Consider the following 21434-nt stretch of genomic DNA (forward strand, 5'->3'; position numbering starts at 1 on the left):
GGCGGCCTCCTTTAGCATCCTCAAAAATAGTCTGCTGTTAGGGGGTGGACATTTTGTGAGGGTCGTTTTCATTAACTAAAGCCCGCCAGTAGGGGAGCCCGGACCGCAGACAAGTAGATCTGCGGGTCCCGGCGCGCAGAGCCGGCCTTATCCAATTTGATGCACTAGGCAACATTTTTGTTGGCGCCCCCTAGCAGATAATACCACCACCAAATATTCAATTGCCACCCCCCCCCCGGCACTCGCTCGTTTAACAGACGGTGAGTGGGGCCGTGAAAACGGTGAGGCTTGCCACTATATGCAGTAGGCTCACTGCATTTTCGGCGAGCCTCGCTGTTCTGGGGAATCCTCGCCGCACCTCTGATGGGCGGAAGTTACAGCAGCGGCTGCAGTGCCAGGGCCCCAGGCATAGGTAACATAACATTACACATAATATCACACCGTAATGTCCATTACACATTATACCAAACACTGTAATGCCCATTATACATAATGACTCATTACCTATTATGCCACACACCGTAATGCCCATTACACATAATATGACACACCGTAATACCTATTACACATATCACATGCCGTAATGCTCATTACAAATTATGCCACACACTGTAATGCCTACTACACATAATATCACACACTTTAATGGCCATTACAAATGATGCCACACACCGTAATGACCATTACAAGTTATACCACACACCGTAATGCCCATTACACATTTATATTTGGGTACAAGGTGTCACACACACACACACACACACACACATAAGGGTAAGAGCGGATCAAACACCAGGGAAATTGTGGTAGATGGGGTCACATGGCCCAATGTATAGTTACACCAATGCCCATAGAGGGAGTATAGAATAGGTGGCGTGGTGACGAGCACAGCAAGCTCGTGAGGGGCTTGAATTTACTTGCTCCCCATCGGGATTCTGACAATTGGGATTCCGATGTCGGAGATCCCGACCACCAGAATCCCGACTGTCGGTAAGTTATACCATACCCACATTGGAGCTGATGCAGAGCTGAATGTATATTGAAGGAATTCACTATGAACATGCTCAGCAAATGAGTAAACACAATATGAGAATACAAATGCATTCAGATCGCATCTATACTTATAACCCTACTGACAGAACAAAGGCATCAAGGGCATTTTAGCATTAATATTGGTGATTTACATGACATCACAAGGGTTCCGCAGTGCCTAACAGAAAACATAAATGAGCTAAAACAGGAAAACAATGACTTACAGTACATGGAAATTTAGGACAAGTACATGGTAAATAAAGACAGACCATCAGGGGACAGGAGGTTTGGGGTTAGGTGCTGCTGAGAGGACTATGGACAAAAAAATAGTCTAAGTTAGGAAAAAGCACATGAGGAGAGAGGGCCCTGCTTGTGAGAGCTTACATTCTAAATGGGAGGGGCATACAGACAGGGGGTGACACAGAAGGGGTAGACGTGAGCATAAACAGAAGGTTTTTCACACAGATAATAATCAGTATGGGTGTGTCTATGCAAATGAGGCCAAAGCATATCGGCATACATGTGCACATGCGTGTAATCAATAATCAATCAACTTGTAGTAAACCAGGCCTATATGCATGGTTCATTTCTATATCTATTTTAGGTTGCACATATCTTAATACATACAACTTAAACATAGACATCTGTCCACACGAAGAGATATTTAAACTGCATTAAAAATGGTTTAAAACGTATCAGGATGCAACCTCCCATTTGAAACACTAATTATCATCACCACCATCATTGTCATCATCATCATCATTAGGTTGATGATGATGATCAATGATGTTGTTTTACTGAGTATTTAAAAATAAATAAATTAGTGCTTCCCCCCCATAAAAGGGATCTAAGGCCCAGCACATACTTGTAGGTTTTACAGATTGCTGCAGCGCAGGAATTGTAAGAGGGTGATGGAAACAGAGGTGGAGTGGTGTGTGTATGTGTGTCTGTGTGTGTGTGTGTCTGTGTGTGGTTTTTGTGTGTGTGGGGGGTGGTAGCCTGGAATCCTCCTATAATAACTGTAACTGTCAACCTGGATCATAGGTCCATCCTGTCATAGTGGGGCGCACATCCTGTCATAGTGGGGCGCACCCACGGCCCCTCTTGCTCAGGACTGATTATCTAGGAACAGTGTCGCTGCCCAGCAGGATTAGTAAGTAGGGAGGGGCCCTATCTCCCTTTAATAAATACAGCTGTGTATCTGGCTGCATATATCCATACACAACATTGTAATTTTAAAATCTACATCAGTAATTATTAGTAGTGAATAAAAACGACAGTAGGCGGGAATTGCTGATGGCACTGTGAGCTGTCATTAAAATACTAGGTGCTGTCTTGGAAACATAATATTAGTCCCACTCATGTTACAGGGTTCCTGGGAAGATCTCCCAGTCGCGGCTGAATGCAAATCTCTGTCTGGTTATTCCGGTTATGCGACCAAAGGTATTCTGTACAGGTGTAAATGATGTACTTAGAATACTTATCCCAACGTTTAATGGACCACGGGAATGAATGCATATATACAGAATTACTAGGATGATATAGAGCAATACCTACACAATAAATCAGGCTTACTGACAAGTATCTGCCCAGTATTTAGGCTCTTAAGCTTGTCCGAAGATTTAATAGCAACTTAAAGGAAAGGATGTTGTTGAGACTCACAATGTTTTATGTTCTTCGGTTACATTGGATGCAGCCAGGCTCCCCACACTCCTGCAATTCTAATTATAAATGACTTTGTAGTCTGTTATTTAAGCTCGCTGGAAGCGGATGTAGAAATGAATTTCTTATGATGTACTCCGCTTGGATGGGTAAATTGATTGTAGGGATTCTATCTTACCTTTCTCTTTTTCTATGGGAAACACAAACGCAGAAATACCCTATCTTTTCAGGGATCCGATATGTAATGCCGGCGGTCGGAATCCCGGCGGTCGGAATCCCAACACTGGAATCTCGACCGCCGAAATCCCAACATGGGGGGGACGTGGAGCGCCCCCCCTTGCGGGCTCGCTGCACTCGCCACGCAGCGGGCACGGTGCCTCGCTACGCTCGGCACGCTATTTTATTCTCCCTCTATGGGTGTCGTGGACACCCACGGAGGGAGAAAGTTTCGGGATTTCGTCGGTCGGGATTCCAGTGTCGGGATTCCGACCGCCGGGATCCCGACCGCCGGCAAATTGACTGCATCCCCTTTTCAGAGATTAGAAAGTTTGAGCTTTAGAATTTTTGAGTATTAAAATGTTTCTCCATTCACCACATTAGGACCCCAGCAGCAGTGGTGTATCTATAATGGGTGTACTGCACTAAATTTTGGAAATAAATACCCTCTGGAGACCAGCGGCAGCAGTAGGAGTGCTGCAGAAGTTTCCTGGAAAAATAGCACGGAGCCCATTTTTCCAGCGATCTTCACATGTGCAGTGGAGTCTGAGTGCTGTAGTGCTCAGACTCTCCAGGGCAGAGGATGTTTACGCAGGCGCAGTAGGATCTGAGCACTAGAGCACTCAGACCTTACTGCTGCCAGCACCACTCTAGGCAGAGAGGAGGGGGCCCGGGTGAGGAGGCTGCACACCGGACTCCTCTTCTGTAAAGACGCCCAGCAGCAATAGGATAGGACCAGAAAAGACCAGGGTCCCGCTACCTCTAGACACCCCATTATTGTCCACCCTCCTACAGGCCATGCAAAAAAGCTTATTGTTCAGTGATGTCACCGGAACACGCTGAACATACAGATTGTTTGTCTATATAGCCAAATAGATCTGCATATTCCGTAAACCACTATCATTGCTAACGACGCCTGGGAGCGCGCATCATTAACGATATTGAGTGTACACACTAGACTAGATAGTGAACGATATCGCTCAGAGTGATATCTTACACTATGGGTGAAATGTAATAGGATGAGAGATTCAAAATGTGAGATATTTGGTAAGAAATATCCAGTTTTTTTAAAGCGGCAATCGTTTACACTGCAAAACCAGTTTGATTTTGAAGTGTAAATGATTGCCGCTTTAAAAATTTCTTACCAAATCTCTCACTTTCTTAATCTCTCATCCTATTAAATTTCGCCCTACTGTATATCCTCTAGAGCTGCGGTTCTCAAACTGTGGGTCCTGACCCCAAAGTGGGTCCCGACCTTCTCAGTATGGGGTCGCGACTCCATGTGGTGACAGGGTGATGACTATTCTAATCTTAGTCAGTGATTAAAGGAGTCTGAAAAATCTGTTGAATTGTCTGTTATTTCAGACTCCTCCCATCACTCTGTGCCTCCACAATGCTGCCATGTATGTGCTGTCTGCTGACCACACATGTGATGTGATGGGTTATGGTATATTAGACTCCTCCCATCATGTTGTGCCTCCACAATGCTGCCATGTATGTGCTGTCTGCTGACTACACACGTGATGTGATGACCTTTTGCAGTAACTTTCTGGGGTCCTGTCGTTATTTTTATTGTCTGATTGGGTCCCAGAGCAAAATAGTTTGAGGACCCTTCTTCTAGTGTGTATGGGATTTAAATCTTCCCATATGGACTATACCAGGGTTGCCGACCCTCCCGGAATTTGCGGGAGTCTCCCGAAAATCGGGATCTTCCTCCCGGCCCCTGGAAGGGTGGGCAACCCTCCCGGAATCAGGGGGACCCCCACTGAGCCCCCCCCCAATCCGTGGGTCTCAGGGGAGGGGGCGGAGCTAAAACGGCACAATCGTGCCATTTTAGCCCCGCCCCCTCAATGGATATCAGTTATTTCGGCTATGTGCCGTAATGGGGGCGGGGCTTAATGACGTCCCTGTTAAGCCCCGCCCCCAAAACTCGTAATGTGGGCTTCTCCTGGAGAGGATTTTTTGAAAGTCGGCAACCCTGCTATACATTGTTTTCTTCAACACAACACCCTCCAGCTAGGCAGATCCTAAACATGTTCATAGTCATACATACAGACACTGTACTTCCACCTTGAATACCTTTCCTATCGTATTCTCGCTTCAACATGCAATAGCCACACAAGTGGACGGCCAGTTAAGGTTTCTTCCATCCAGCCAAGCCTTAGTCATATCAGTGTCATGTAACTAAAGATATTTTGTTTGGAAGACTCCTAGCATTTGTAACCAAGCATATCATTGAAATGTGCTGAGGTACAATCAGGAACACTGATAAGTGGTGGGTAATTACTAAATGTATGTTGTAATAAAGTAATTTGTGTAGCATGTGTTAGAGTTTATAATACTTGACAGTCAACCAAAATTAACCCAACAAAGACATAATCTACATTTCCAATAATGTTTCTAAGTGGATCTATATGTGTATAGCAATACAGAGTAATGGAGACTATGGTCTTTATTTGGCTAATACTGTATGTTAATAAATACTCATGTAAAATAGCTATTACTGACAGCGACACAGAGAACTGTCTGGAATGTTCCCCCAGGGAAGGGTCACAAGATCAGTTACTGTTGTTGGGAAGTAGACAACAACGTTGCATTATGTGTGAGCATTAGAATTAAAATGAAAATTCAGATATTTTTTACTCTTATTAGAAGCCTATAGATTACAGTAATAATGTTCAAGTAGGATTAATCATAGGAGTATTAAGACCCGATTCTCAGTCTGTGTTTATGTAAGCAGAGTGTCACACTAAGGGCAGTATTCAATGCAGCCGGCGAGGGAATTAAATGGCTGGGATTGCTGAAAAACAAGCGACCCTCGCCATTTAACCGCCACGCTGGCCGCTCACCCTATTCAATGGGGATGCAGTTAAAATCCCGGCGGTCGGGATCACGGGGTTCAGAAACCCGACGCCGAAATCCCGACCGCCGAAATCCCGACACTTTTTCCCTCCGTGGGTGTCCACGACACCCCTGGAGGGAGAATAAATTAGCGTGCCGAGCGTAATGAGGCACTGGGCCCGCAAGGGGGGGGGGCGATCCACGTCCCCCCCTTGTCGGGATTTCGGTGGTCGGGATTCCGGCGTCGGGATTTTGAATGCCGGGATCCCGACCATCGGGATTTCATACTGAATCCATTCAATGAACCCTTGCTGCCAGATGGCGGCGAGGATTCTCCCAAACAGCGAGGCTTACGGCTAATGCAGGAAGCACTCTGCATTTAGCTGCAAGCCTCGCTGTTTTAGCGGCTGCACACGCCATTTCCACGTGGTTGCAAAAACCCAGTGAGGTGGAAACGGCTTGTGCAGGGGGTCAGTTGAATACTGACCCTGCTCGCTGTGACAGCAAGCAGTCAGCACTCCTCGCTGTCACGGCTCACAAAAGTAATTGAGTATACCCCTCTGCCTGTATCCCAGTTGTGTGTGAACAGTCACAGTAGGAATTTTAGATGCATGAACGCAGAAATGTATTGGAAATATATTGGTCTTTCTTAGGTGGTGACTGTGCGGCGACAGGAAGGTGGCTATTCAGATGCATGGAGATGGTGCGTTGTTGGGGCAGGCTATGGGAGAAAAGCTGCAAAAACAGATACTCAATCATTCACTTTGGAGCCAAGACTCTGGTTGAGCATCTTCACCCAGTATACGGCCAGTACACGCTGGGACACCAAAGGTGTTAAAATGTTCAGGGCCAAGGATTGTTGGAGGAGCTTAGGGATGTTGTAGGAACCTGTTCTCAGCACTGAAAGGGGTTTGAGCAGCAGATGTGCTCATTTATTGTAATGCTCATATCTCCACAACATACAGTAGCAGGTCACCTACAGGCTTGTTGAGGCAGATCTTGTGGTTACATTTCCAGACATTCACCTGACATTTCCATATGTTTGCATATTGCAGACATTGTGTCTCTTGCAGTAGTGCACTGTTGTTTTTTCTGTCATTCATATTCAGAAAGGTGTAATAGTTATCCTTTATTTGTAATACATAAATGAAATCAATTCTATGTTTATATTCTGGATATATGTATACCGCCATCAGACTAAAATAATAAAAAAAAAAAATCAGATTTTGCTACCGATTAAATGCTGGCTGCAAAGATGAGATGATACTGTCTTCATAGATAGCAAATGCTCCTCCTACCCCTGGAAGTATCAGTAGGTGAGACAGGAATACAGCAGGAGGAGGTGTGTCTTCACTGTGAGTACAAGCAAGATGCAGTAACATATCTATAATGGGTACAGGGTCGACGTCTGCGGTATACACAGGCCCTAGGTGCAGCTGGGCCTGCACTGCACACCCTGCACCCATTTCTTAAAAACCTACCCATTTAGAGTTCCATGTCGGTGGTAGCTTGTCTGCACAAGTCACCAAGAACATGGTGCAACGGCCATTTTCTCAGTGTTTTTGCACATTCACAGTAGGAAAATCACTGGTAAAATGGATGCTGCACCATTTTCTTGGAGTCCTGCACATGCCAAGCCCTGGGCAGCTTCATCACATTATCGTTCTCCAAGGCATGACACTAGGGGTGAGATTTAATAGGATGAGAAATTCAGAAAGTGAGAGATTTGGTAAGAAATCTCCAGGATTTTTAAAGCGGCAATCATTTACACGGCAAAACCAGTTTGATATTGCAGTGTAAATGATTACCGCTTTAAAAAAACCTGGAGATTTCTTACCAGATCTCTCACTTTCTGACTCTCTCATCCTATTAAATCTCACCCTAGATCTTCCACCTAGTGTATTCTGTCAGTTGGACACAGCCGCAGTGTTTCCCGCACTAATAAAGCTCTGAGTTGAACGTCTGTAGCTATTCTATAACTACTGAAATTAACTGTGCGGTAAACCCTGCAGCTGATTGGATCTGCGCCGGTGTTTTCTTAAGTCTGACTTTTCCAATTCCTTTCACAATTCAGTCATTTATCATTTTTTATTAGTTTGAACTTTGAAGTAATGGCTGGATTAAAATGCAACATTAACTGATTCAATTTACAGTAAGTGACTGCAAAATGAAGACACTGTAACTGGGACAGGCTGAAGCTGCTGCTATGGTACAGTGAGCTGAGACCAGGCTGGCAGTTTGGACAATATATAGGGTGGCATATAAAAAAACAAACAAAAAAAAAAAACAGCTTGCAACATGCAGTACCCTTTATTAAATCAAGGTTACGGTGACTGCATCTATCCCATTATGTTATCATATTAAAGAACCACGCAAACAACTCGAACAGTAAATCTTGTTAATAATAATAATAATAATAATAATAATAATAATAATATATTTTTCAGTACATGCCGTAATCATATTCATAAAGCCTTTAACGTGTCTATGCATGAATGAACTGTAGATTATGTAGATTACTAGTTTGGTCACACCTGTTGGACAGTTGTACTTGCCTTGGAGTATAATAAAATAAATGGCAGGATTTGTTGTGGCTCTTCAGGGAAGGGGAGGGGCTAAATGGTACGATTTGCATATATTTAACCCCACCCCCTCCATGAAGAGCCGTGAATGCCTGTATTTCACTGGCAGAAAAGATGGCTGCTTGGGGTGGGGGAGGTATGTCTGAATGTATAAACTACCATCAGTTCCTAACTGTCATTTTCCAAAAACATCCGGTAACATGGCAGTTAGGGAGCTGACTAGATGGTATTTTATCTCTCTCCACTAGACACTCTCCAGGGCTAAGTACAAATCCCATGAGACATCACACAGTGTAGCATGCACTATGACAAGGTTTAGTACAGAGGAGGAACTACTATTGGTGCAGCAGGTTCAGTGCACCAGGGCCCCTGAGGACTAAGGGGCCCACTTTTGCCCCTGTCACCAGCTTCCTGTCTGTTTTTCCCTGTCACCCACTGCCTCTCCCTGTCACCCACTGCTGTGTTGCATACTGTGAACTGGGGGAGGGGGGCCCAAACTATATTTTTTTGCACCTGGGCTCACCACCCACATGTTCTGCCACTGGTTTAGTATACACTCTTGGCACCTATATTAACATATACAGTGACTATGTTGCCCGGCCTGCCTAACATTGAATGTATTTTAATTTTTAAATGTTTCCTATTTGCAGAATTTTACAACCAACCAAAAGTCAGCTGTGGACCACAACTTCAAGGATCTGATACGGGAACTCCAGCGACAGCAGGAAGAAGTGAAGGCACATTTAGAGCACAAGGAACGGGCCGCTGTCGACAATATTGAGCAGATTATTGGGGATTTACAAGTGAAAAGAGATCAACTTCAGGACAGGCAACATGATGGAGATAAGCTGTTACACACCACTGACGCCGTACTTTTCCTACAGGTGAGTTCATATAAAGACATTAGGGCCCATGTTCCTCCAACTTTCATGCAGAATTGGCAATTTCCACCAGAATAACTTTATGTCCAAAATAACAAGATCCAAAAACTTAATGGAAAGAGTTATCGGTGGTCTAAAGCCCCATACACACTAGACAGGAAAGTAAAACATATCACTCAGAAAGGCCCTTCTGAGTGATATCCTCTACTACAGTATCTTGTCTAGTGTGTACACGCAACGTTGTGCAGTCCTGTGCGTCCTTAACGACCTCTGCCCTTCTATGAAAAGGGTGGAGGTGGAGCTTACAATCAATATTCCCTACCACCTGTACACACACACAAACACACATTCAAGCTAGGGGTCATTTTTTGTTGGGAGCCAATTAACCTACCAGTATATGTTTGGATAAAAAAAGACCAGGACACCCAGGGGAAATCCACATAAGCATGGGGAGAATATACAAACTCCACACAAGCATGGTCTTTGTCCCGGCAGTCCTATATGGGAAATTTGTCGGGTTGAATCACAGGACCCCTGTGGCTGTGTGAACAATTCTGACCCAGGATATTTGACCCAGCTTTTCAAAACAAGTGCTGATTGGAGCTTCTGGGGTGCTGGTGACTGATGTCATCAGTCAGTGCCCTGCAGACTGGGCACATTGAGGAGAAAATGCATAGATCTGCTCCACAGACTGCTCAAACACACCGCTATTCAGCCTACAGTGCCACAAAACTATATCTATTATTGCCCCAAATACAGTAGCAGTGATAATATTATTAGTTATCAAGGCAATAATGCAGATACTAAACATTGTTGACAAAAGGTGACATCATTGAAGGTTATAGCTAATGCAAGAATAAGATAATCAGTCAAAAGAACAGGTGTGTTAAGAGGGGGGTATAAATTACCCAGGATAGAACCCTTTTGCAGGGCCTTTGGGACAGATGCACTGTATCAAGTTTCAAAAAGTGATAAAATGGAGAGTGATAAACAACCAGCCAATCATCTCCTACCTGTCATTTTTCAAACCCAGCCTGTAACATGACAGGTAAGAGATGATTGGCTGGCTTTTTACCACTCTCCATTTAATCACTTTTTAAAGCTTGATACATCTGGTACTAAGAGTGAAAGAAGGTATTCCATGTCCCATGATGCTGTGAGCATGCCCCCAGGTGAGTGGCGGCAATAACCATAAACATATGGGCAATCAGAGGTTATAGGCATATCCCCTCCACACTCCCTACTACCTCCAAGCATTTGGGCTAGCCCAAATATATATATGACATCAGAACCATATACTGTGTTTCTGGCATTCGTTGTTTTAGCTGGAGGTGTTTGTATGTACATACCAGGGGTAATAAAGGTTTGTAATAAATAAACTTACCATCGGTAACCTTTAAGCATACACTTTAAACAAACGTATCTAAACCTTTAACCATAACTTAACACTAAAATAACCAGACAGACACAAGTGCTGGCGTTTCAAATAGAATGTCAAACTTATTAATTAACAGTCAACACACACCATTCAGACATCCTTGGTCTTCAACTCTCCCATCCCAACCCACCCGTGCGGATGTTGCAGCCCATCCCCTGTCCAGGGGCAAAGGGCTAACGACATATCGATGTTGGGAGAGCGCACCCCACTAACTTCATACGATTTCCAAATAAACAAGGACTGTTCTTTACCGCCGCCAAGAAATAGAAAAATAGGGACGGGAGGGTGGGGAAATTTGTTTCAAAGAGGAAGATCACCTGACTTCCTGCCAACTCCTAATCATAGCTGCCTACCCTCCTGCATTCTGCAGGAGACTCCCTGAAATAGAAGCAATCTCCCTCTCTCCCTCATTAGTCTAGCAATCTCCCTCATTTCACCTAGCCCACATTACACTGTTGCATTTTTAGGGAAAAAAGGGATGAGAGACAGATACATTTACATTGAATCACCAGCACCATTTCCCAGCACTTTACCAAGTATAGTAGCTCTTACTAACTGCTTTGGGGCTCATCTACATTTGGATATAAGTCATTTTAAAAGATTCCTCTCAGATGTAGCAGTACATACCCACGCTCCTAGGTGCCACGTTCACAATCTCTTTTCACAATATCTCCATATATGGAACTAGACACGCCCTTTGGGTGGAGCATGACACGCCCCCCTCAAAAGGGGCGCTTTGCAAAATTCTATTACCAACTAAAATCTCCCTGAAACTGTTTTTCAAAAGTAGGCAAGTATGCTCCTAATACATAGAACCCCTCCCCTGATCCCTAATTGGCTATTCCTATCCTTGTCAGAACACCCTAGCAACTTGCTAATCAAAGTGCCAGCATCTCAGATCCCTTCGGTGGTTTATGTCACCTCTTGCTTAAACAGCGCTCGGCAGAGGCGGAACTACCATTGGTGCAGCAGGTGCATTGCACCGGGGCCCCTGAAGACTAAGGGGCCCACTTCTGCCACCCACTGCTATGTGGCATATTGTGAACTTGGTTTGGAGTGGAAGAGGAGGGCCCAAAAATGTAATTTTGCACCTGGGCCAACCACTCGTAAGTTCCGACACTGGCGCTCGGTTATCTGTGGAATTTACAGACAGAGCAAAGTTTAATTTTCAGAAAAAAGGGTGTGACTTTCTTGTAATGTTGTTTTTGCTGTTAAAGACACCGTTTAAATAAGTAAGATGAAAAATTACACAGAATCCATCCGTTTGTAACACAATGGACCTAATGCAGTTACAACACAAAAAAATTATCTACAATGACTTCCTAAATGTTTTCTGTTACAGCCAGAGCAAACCTTTTGGTTAATTGATTGGTTAATGAATACTGTTTTGGCATTTTACCTGCAATGTATGGTGTTTGTAGCTATACATGTCATGCGCATGCTATTCTTGCCTGGAGTGACCATTGCGCAAGGTCACACTCATTATTTAGAGATGATGAAGGGTGCCATCGTTGCCATTCTAACACCATCTCACAATTTGCCCCTAACTGAACTGACCCCATTTGAAAAAAGTTAAAAAAGAGATTAAAAAATCAGTTTGAATTTCTATCCAACTCAATGACCTCATAGCAGAGGTAGTTTAAGAGAGGAGAGGGTCCCCTAAATGACCCTCCTCTCCAGCAATGCAGTGGTGTGCCATGTCTACTTGCCGGCGCAGTCTCCGGAAACATGGGGCTCATGCTAAGTCTTCAGAGACTGCTCTACGGAGCATGCACATCTCCGGGAAAATGGCCACCATTCCTTTCTCCCAATGATTTCTATCTGTAGAACGAGCCCCTACAGTGGGGCTCTAGACAGTTAAGTATAATTACTGTATATGGGCGCTCCCATTATAGATACGGCAATGACTCAGAAACATCCAGATGTACAGAACATCTGCTTTTTCCTTAATTTACGATATAATCATTTAACAGCATTTAAGCAGGACCGTGAAGTGCTAAATAATGCTCTAAAAAAACTCTTTCGTCAGCAGAAAAATCCTTTGACATGTAGAACAAAGGTTTACCAATATAAGTGCACAATACTGCTAAATATTTAAAAGGCATATGTACTGTAATTACAGTAAACTAAGTACAAAAGCGATATACGGTTGCCCCAGTGGGACTTAATAAACTGACTGATGCTAGGTGAAGATACAAGACTTCAAACGGTATTATTATTGGCTTATGCTTATGTATCTCTGCTTGTTTTGTGATGTGTACCTTTATATTGTAGAGTAATTGTGGGAAGGCACGGTAACTTTCCGCTCCTGATTTTAATTAGGAGATGGTGAAACTTACATAAGTAAAAACCAAACTGGCACCAACCAAACTGCTGCTGTCATTTTTTAAACAAACACAACCTGTAAATAACGGGAGATGATTGGTCGGTAGTATGGGCCTGATTCGGACCTGTTTGCTTGACTGCTTATACTCGCATCCAGGGAGGATGTGTACGAGAATTAATTTGATGGTCGCTGACCATGAAATAATTTCTCTCCCCTTCGTTAACAAAGTCAGTCTGAACTCTCCCCAAGCAGGAATCCAGGGGTACGCCCAGCGTTTTCATACAGCACAAACAAAATACAAAATAATTCTGAATACTCTGTACATATATTCATAGATGTGTAATATACATTACGCTATTTAATACAATGCAGAGGTGGTTCTTAATACCTTGCAGCACATGTATTTTGACTCTATCCTAATGTCTACATATTTTTATAGGAGTTTCAGATAGTCATAAGGAATGCCCCTCCGATACCACCGCTACCTACCTACACGGTGACTCTGGAAGGGGATCGACTGACTCAGGCTATGGCTGGCTTACGAGACGAACTGCTTACTGTCTGCCAGAAGAATGTGGACAAGTTCAGTAAGATAGAGGCGAGTCGCAATCTGGTGGAAAAGAATGGTAAGTCAGATCTGGAACAGGTGCTAAAGTTGAAGTGTAATAAAGTATAATAGTGAGCAATAAAGTCATCCTAGATAACATATGAGCTGGGATTATCTTATTATATGATCCAGTGGTTCCCAAACGATCCTGAATCATGGCACCCTAGAATCGGCATTTGTTTATGGTGCCCCTAGGCCTTATGGTTCTTATTGATATGTGTATGAGGTCAATCAAGCAGGAAAGACACAAATGTTCTATCCAGAGGTGCTGAGAGAAAGGGGGTGGTGGTGGTGGTGGTGGTGGTGTGGGGGGGTACTAAAGACCTGGGCCAAGGTCTGATAGAGGGACCCAGTGGGACTCTCTATTACCAACTCTTCTCAGCCCAGCACATGCTACTCTATGCTGGGCTGCAGTATGGCCACTGAGTTGCTTTAAGTGATATTTTTTCTGTATTTTATTCTAAGGTGCATAGCCACACCTACCATGATTAGGGCACGCCCACTAAAAAGTACCTGGGCCCAGCCAGGCTCACTACTGCCCTGGGTCTATCCTCCAAATGCATGGCTTCCCTCTGCTCAACAGATAAACACTCCTGGTTCTTCTATAGTACACTGTTCCTAGTCATTACACCACAATTGGAATCCGTTGACTGGTGAAGCCATAGCATTAAATTGAATTCATGGTCATGTTCCTGCCTTTCTATAGATTTGCCAACCCTGTGACATTGAGTGCTGTCTTCTAGAAAAGCCGGTACTTATGTATTATCTGGGCTCCCATGTTAAATGCACCCCATTTTTTCATACCCCTACTATCCAATTACGCATGGAGTTGATTTTATATAGTGTGGCAAGCGCAGCGAGCCACCGTGCCCGAAGCGTGGTGAGCGCAGCGAGCCCCGCGAGGGTACGCGGTGTCATAAGAAAAACGGGAGCCCAGATATTACATAAGTACCGAAAAGCCTCCTAGCAGATAATACTGTACATTGATGACCAGACCATCAACTTTTATTGATTTTAAAATATTGCTCTGGTAATTGGAAACTCGTCAGTCTCATTGACTGTACTGATCAGTTAGTTAGGCAGAAAGAGCAAGTATTACCAAAATATCTGTCCTCAGAGTCTTCAGTTAATGAACCTTCATTTGTGATGGCCTGATAGTGTCTTATCCCAGTGACTCACAGTAGCAGAATAAAATCATTCTCTTCTAGATTACAGAACCCAGTAGCCATTATTATTATACGTAATAAATGGATGAATCAGCTCACCAACTGGCATATATATATATATATATATATATATATATATATATATACAGGCAAAAACGGCGGTACTCTCCAGACTTGTTTTCAAGGATTAAAAGAAAGCCTTTATTGATCCTACGGCGTTTCGGGTTTCCCCGTTCTCAAGGAAACGCCGTAGGATCAATAAAGGCTTTCTTTTAATCCTTGAAAACAAGTCTGGAGAGTACCGCCGTTTTTGCCTGTATATCTACCCTGGTGCTGCTATCACCATTGGATGGTTACCCCAGCAAGTATTTGGACTTTTTGAAACAGAGTGCCGGGCCCACCCCTGCTACTATATATATATATATATATATATATATATATATATATATATATATATATATATACACACACATCTCATCCAAGGTATTTGAATATTTCAGGAGATGCCAATTCACTTATAAATACATCTACCCAGTAAACTCTGAATAATTTACTAACCGTATAGGACGTGCCATGAATATTCTTTTCTAGAAAGAAAAGTCATATTAATCTGCCACTCTTTATTTCCCAGGATGTTGTGCAGAACATAAGGTGCTTGTGGATTAGCTTAATTGCTTTTCGGAGTTCATGTTGATGTCTGCAATAATATTGGCTGGCATTTTTTTTTATTTTTATATAAACCACATCACTTTCCTCCCTAACAGAATGAATAATAATCAGATTTTGTTGTAGCAATTTTATTATTATAGAAAACTTAGGTGGGTATTTATAACGCAGTTCTGCATTAATAAGGTAGACTGTCAATAGGTTGACCACTATTGGTTGACACAGCATATTGTCGATGTCCGAGGCGTAACTTTGGGAGGCAATGGAGTCATCTGCTGCTGGGCTCCTGCTCCCAAGGGGGCACCTTTCCTCCCCTTTGAGCTTTAATCTGTTAATTGAAAGCTGTTGATATCGTTTCTGCTTTCTGTGGCTGACTCCTCCTCCTAACATCATTTTTGCAAGTGTCTCATGTCTTACTGGAGACAGACACCTTACTGATTGGGGGGCACCAATATTTGTCTTGCCTCTGGGCTACTAGGATGAACTTACACCACCATTCAACATGTATTTTTCACAATTATTTAACATTTTGTTTACTGGTTCCTACACTACCATCCACGTGGAGTGGTAACCTTACTCTGCCTTACCTGAAGCATGGTGAGCGAAGCAAGGGGCTTCGGTACACCAATTGAGAGTCCATGTTCTGCAACATAAAAAATGACCCTCCCCCGAACTTCTCACTCTCAACCTAATGAACCAAATCCAGGCCACGATAAGTAACTTTAAAATAGCTTCCCTGTTTGCTTAGGATCTGAGTATCTTTTAAAAGAATATACATTCATCATTTCATGTCCCGTTAATCTGAAGGGAGCAGAAGCCGGACAAACTAAAACCAATGGGGTTAGAAGAAAATACATAACAGCGGCAAGTACTGGATTTATAGAGCAGGGCTGATATGCGTGGGTAATATTAAGCACTATCGACCTGATCAGGACAGACTGGGGCTATTATTCAGCCCTGACATTTAAGTTTAAACTCTCAAGTAGGAGGTGTGGTCACAGATACCGCGAGTAATGGGGCTTGTCCACGCAGTATGCCCTGTCTCTTTACTGGGCGGCCAAGCAGAGTACCGGTAGGCAGAGTTTCTCAGCCAGCCCCTGTTTATGAGAGCCGGGGAGATAGCAGAGTGCCCATTGGCCCATCGACCATTCTGGCATTTGCCAGAAGTGCCAGACGGGCAGTCCGGCCCTGGACCTGATTCTAAATCACAGGCAGCTCTGCATGCAGCTGTACCTAGCAGATTCTAGCAAACTGCCCGTGCTCTGCCAACATCTGTATTTTCAGGCCGTTCTGAATTGGATGGATCTTGACCATTTACCTGCAGCCACTAAATGGACACTTCTAGGTGGCAACAATGCAAGTGTCTGATGTGAATGTTATAGGCCTTTAGCTAGAGTTACCCCTTTGTTTTGAGTTATGCATATACCTAGGAGAGGCATATTTCAGATAGATCTGTTGCACCCAGTATACAGTAGGTGCTGGAATGGCCCATCGGGGAATGCAATGGTAGGGGCCCATGTTTAGGGGTGTGGTCACCGGCCACTTTGATTTGCCCAACCAATGCATGGTCTGAGCCCCTTGATAAATATATAATAAACAATGCTACTACATCATGATAATGTACCAAATGAATAACATCAATAGAAATTATACCATCATCCTGTGCAGTAAAAGGTAACATATATTATATAATATAGTGCACACTCTGGAACCTCTACATGAGAAGGTGGGCCCTTTGGCAGCCGGCCCACTGGTGGTTCTCCTGTGCCCTTGTGGGCCAGTCCAACCCTGGATAGGTGTCAGTTCTGATACTGGTGATCTGGAAATGGAAATAGTGAGACAGCACGATATGTATGCATGGTGACGTGTGTATAGTCACACTAATGCGGGGTACACACCAGGACGACCCGCTCACGATGCACATTGTGAGCGGGTCGTCAGTGTTTCTTCCGACCCGCTCACGATGACGTGGGGGGGCCACAACCTGCTTATGATGTGCACCTTGAGCGGGTCCGATCCGATGGCGACCCGCACCTGGGAGTATGGTCGTTATTCAGATCCTACCTGCTGCAGGTAGGATCTGAATAACGACCGACCCGCGGGACCGCGCATCAGATCGGTATCGGTCCACACCAGGACAGAAAAGGGCCCAATTACCACACAATCTACATCCAATCGGTCAGAATTGAATCTAGATGGATGGGAACTGATCGCCTAAAATCTTGTGGCTTCTGTCAGTTGCAGATTTTTTTTAATATCGCTCCAACTTTATGTATGTAATTTATTGTAATTTCTTTTTATTTTAAGCAACACCTTTATTTGACTTACTTATGCTAGATCAGCTGTAACTAATGAATCTATCTAGCACAGGCCAAGTATATCTTGTAGAGCCAGTAGAATCCGCATTGTCATGTTAATAGTAAACTTTCCTGCCATTCTAAATATAGGATTGCTGTTGTAACATCTCATTTCATCCATTCTATATTCCCAGCTGTGACACTGATTCTTAGGGGTAATTTACTACGATTGGAGTTCTTTTGAACATAGGATGTTGCCCATAGCAACGAACGAGAGTCGATATATTATCTTCTAGAAGGTGCTAAATAAATAAGTGGAGTCTGATTGGTTGCTAAGGGCAACATCCTATCTTCTTGAATAGAACTCCAATCTTTGTCAATTATTAGACATATCAGGATAGTAAAGTATAAAAAAAACATAAAAAAAAATAATTGTGAAAAACTCTTGAGATTATGTTAATTTTTTTTGTCATGGTTGACCTTTTGGTGTTGACCTATTATCTGGATCCCACCACTAATTCATAAATAGACCCCTGTGTCTTAAGCCCTGTACACACTGGGCTAAAAAATGAGCGATGTTGCTCATTTTATCATCCAGTGCGTACACTGTACACGGTGGCTGTACACGGTGGCTGATGCGTGCTCCCGCGGGGCGTTAATAACCCCCTCCATAGTCTGTGCATATGCATGTGAATGTAATAGTGTAAATGCTTTATGCACAATACAAGAGAACGTGTTGGCTATGTATTTGACATGTTGAAACTTGAAACAAGGTGGCTATATTTACTGAGGGTCCCCCAGGCTTACAAAATATGTATGAAAAATGAAAGTGTTCTACAGAAATTATACAGCAGCATTTCTTGATAACAAAATCTTGCTGCATACACACTTTTAGGTTGAGAAATTATTACAAATGAGCAGCTGCGGATATATATATATATATATATATATATATATATACACACACATACAATTTGCTCCTGGACAAGACATGTTCCAGTGCAAGGAGTGCATGCAGGGTAAATACTCTCTGCATTTGCATGTAGCAAATACTGGTAGCTTTGCTTTTACACAGTCATTTACAACTGAGATACAACTGAGATGGGACACACCCGTCCCAATTATAGTATAAATCTCTGCACATATTAAATCTACCACACCTGCAGTGCTACACGGTTTTGCTAAATTGCTAATTTACATATTGCTCCTACAGTATTTATATTTTGCTCCTGTGAATCAGGTTAGGGTTACCACCACCCGTCTGGTAGTACACCGGACAGTCTAGTAATTAAGACCGGAGTCCGGAGGGGTGCCGCTCCCATACCAGCTGGCTAATCCGGGACATTGTAAAGTCCGGGAGCGCTACCCCTTCAGATTCCAGAGTCTTAATAACCGGACTGTCCGGAGCAATCCCGGATGGGTGGTAACCCTAAATCCAGTCCAGGTTCAGGGTCAAACAGTTAAATTGGACCAGATCTGAAGTTAAAGACATACAATTTAACACTTTTCACACAACTCATTGGCCCGGTCAAAATTGTGTGAAAAGGGCCACATTCGTACTAGAGGGCCTTTACTTTTAAGAGGGGGAGATGCAGTAGCAGGTCACTGATTGGAGCGGGGGCCAGGCACTTTGCACCGTTAAGCACTGCTACCTTGTGGCACAATGCAGTGTTTCGTGGCATACAGAAATTAGTTGGGTGTTTTTAAACTGATTATACCATGAGTTCCATTGAAAGGGGCGGATGGTTCTGCTTACTCAAAAGCTTATCCTATGTGAGCCACTGAGAGTGTGTTACTTAGTTCTAATGAAGATCAGTGGCGTAACGAAAAATTTTGCTCCCCCCCGCCGGGACAATTTCGCCCCCCCCCCTCGGACAATTTAGCCGCTGCCCCCCGTTAAAAGACCCCCCTGGGGAGCTGGCAGGGGGGTCCGTGCGGCGCGGAGGTACCTGTATTCAGGGAGAGCCTGAAGGTCCCTGCACCTGCGGCGCTGAGTATGATGTTGCCGGGGTCCCTGCAGTGAAGTGGAAATAACGCGCTATCTCCGGTGGAGATAGCGCGTTATTTCCACTTCACTGCAGGGACCCCGGCGGCGGCAACATCATACTCAGCGGCACAGGGACCTCCAGGCTCTCCCTGAATACAGGTACCTCCGCGCCGCACGGACCCCCCTGCCAGCCAGTGGTGTAGCTAGGTGCCACGGCGCCCGGAGCAAGGGCATGTTTCGCGTCGCCCCCCCCCCTAATTGTAGTAGGTGAGGCTCCTGCGCAGTGAAAAGTGGGCGTGGCCCAACATTATACCACACACCGTAATGCCCATTGCACATTTTAGCGAACTTTGTAATACCAATTACACATAAAGCCACATGCCGTAATGCCAATTACACATAAGGCCACACACGATGCCCATTGCATACTATATAACACACCGTAATGCCCATGACATACTATATAACACACCGTAATGCCCATGACATACTATATAACACACCGCAATGCCCATGACATACTATATAACACACCGCAATGCCCATGACATACTATATAACACACCGCAATGCCCATCACATACTATATAACACACCGTGATGCCCATTACATACTATATAACACTCCGCAATGCCCATTACATACTATATAACACACCGTAATGCCCATTACATACTATATAACACTCCGCATTGCCCATGACATATTATATAACACACCGTAATGCCCATTACATACTATATAACACACCGCAATGCCCATTACATACTATATAACACACTGTAATGCCCATTACATACTATATAACACACCGCAATGCCCATTACATACTATATAACACACTGTAATGCCCATTACATACTATATAACAAACCGTAATGCCCATCACATACTATATAACAAACCGTAATGCCCATCACATACTATATAACACACCGTAATGCCCATCACATACTATATAACACTCCGCAATGCCCATGACATACTATATAACACACCGTAATGCCCATTATTATTATTCCCTAGTGTGAAGTCTGTGTGTATTGATTCTAAAAAAAACAGTCCTGCAGACTAGATGTCTGTTGAATGGTTAAAAAAGTTGCTTTCTGGAGTGATTGATGCTTCACTCTCCCAACTAGTAAAGCATTTACAACTTCATAAACGCTTGTGCATATTAACTACAGTAATTGCTGAAAAGACTGCTAATATCTGGCTGACATGTGGGATTACTGTAATGCCATAGTGGTAGGGTACTGGTAAAAATGAATTTTACACATTGTTGAATTGCTCAAGAATATTATTAGGGATATACACTGCCGCTCCAAGCAGTGTTTCCCTGAGCAGCATAGAGACGGCAGGGCAGTCGTCCACCTCCCCTCTCCCCCCGCCGGGCCTGCCCGCTCCCGGCTCCCAGCAGTGTTTCCCTGTGCGGGGATAGAGACTGCAGGGCAGGGCAATCGTCCCGCTCCCCGTCCACCTCCCCCCTCCCTGTCGCCGTGCCTGCCCGCTCACGGCTCCCCGCTGTGTCCGGGAGATGTTCTGCTATTTAAAATTCACAATCATCTCCCGCTGCACCGCGCTAGCCAATAGGCGCTCGCGGTCCAGCAGCCTCCAGTTGATTGGCTGCTGGACCGCAAGCGCCTATTGGCTAGCGCGGTCCAGCAGGAGATGTGATTTTAAAATAGCAGAACATCTCCCGGACACAGCGGGGAGCCGTGAGCGGGCGGGCAGG

General features: G+C 44.1%; 1 protein-coding gene across 1 annotated transcript in view; it reads left to right on the forward strand.

Moving 5' to 3' along the window:
- TRIM29 (tripartite motif containing 29) overlaps positions 1–21434 on the forward strand; it is a 55581-nt gene that overhangs the window by 15336 nt on the left and 18811 nt on the right. Inside the window, exons 3-4 of the mRNA XM_083161884.1 lie at positions 8984–9217; positions 13418–13604. Coding sequence (XP_083018010.1) covers positions 8984–9217; positions 13418–13604 — 421 coding nt within the window. The remainder of the gene's footprint in view (positions 1–8983; positions 9218–13417; positions 13605–21434) is intronic.

Source organism: Crinia signifera, chromosome 19 (genome assembly GCF_055691185.1).
Source record: "Crinia signifera chromosome 19, ASM5569118v1, whole genome shotgun sequence".
Classification (NCBI taxonomy): domain Eukaryota; kingdom Metazoa; phylum Chordata; class Amphibia; order Anura; family Myobatrachidae; genus Crinia; species Crinia signifera.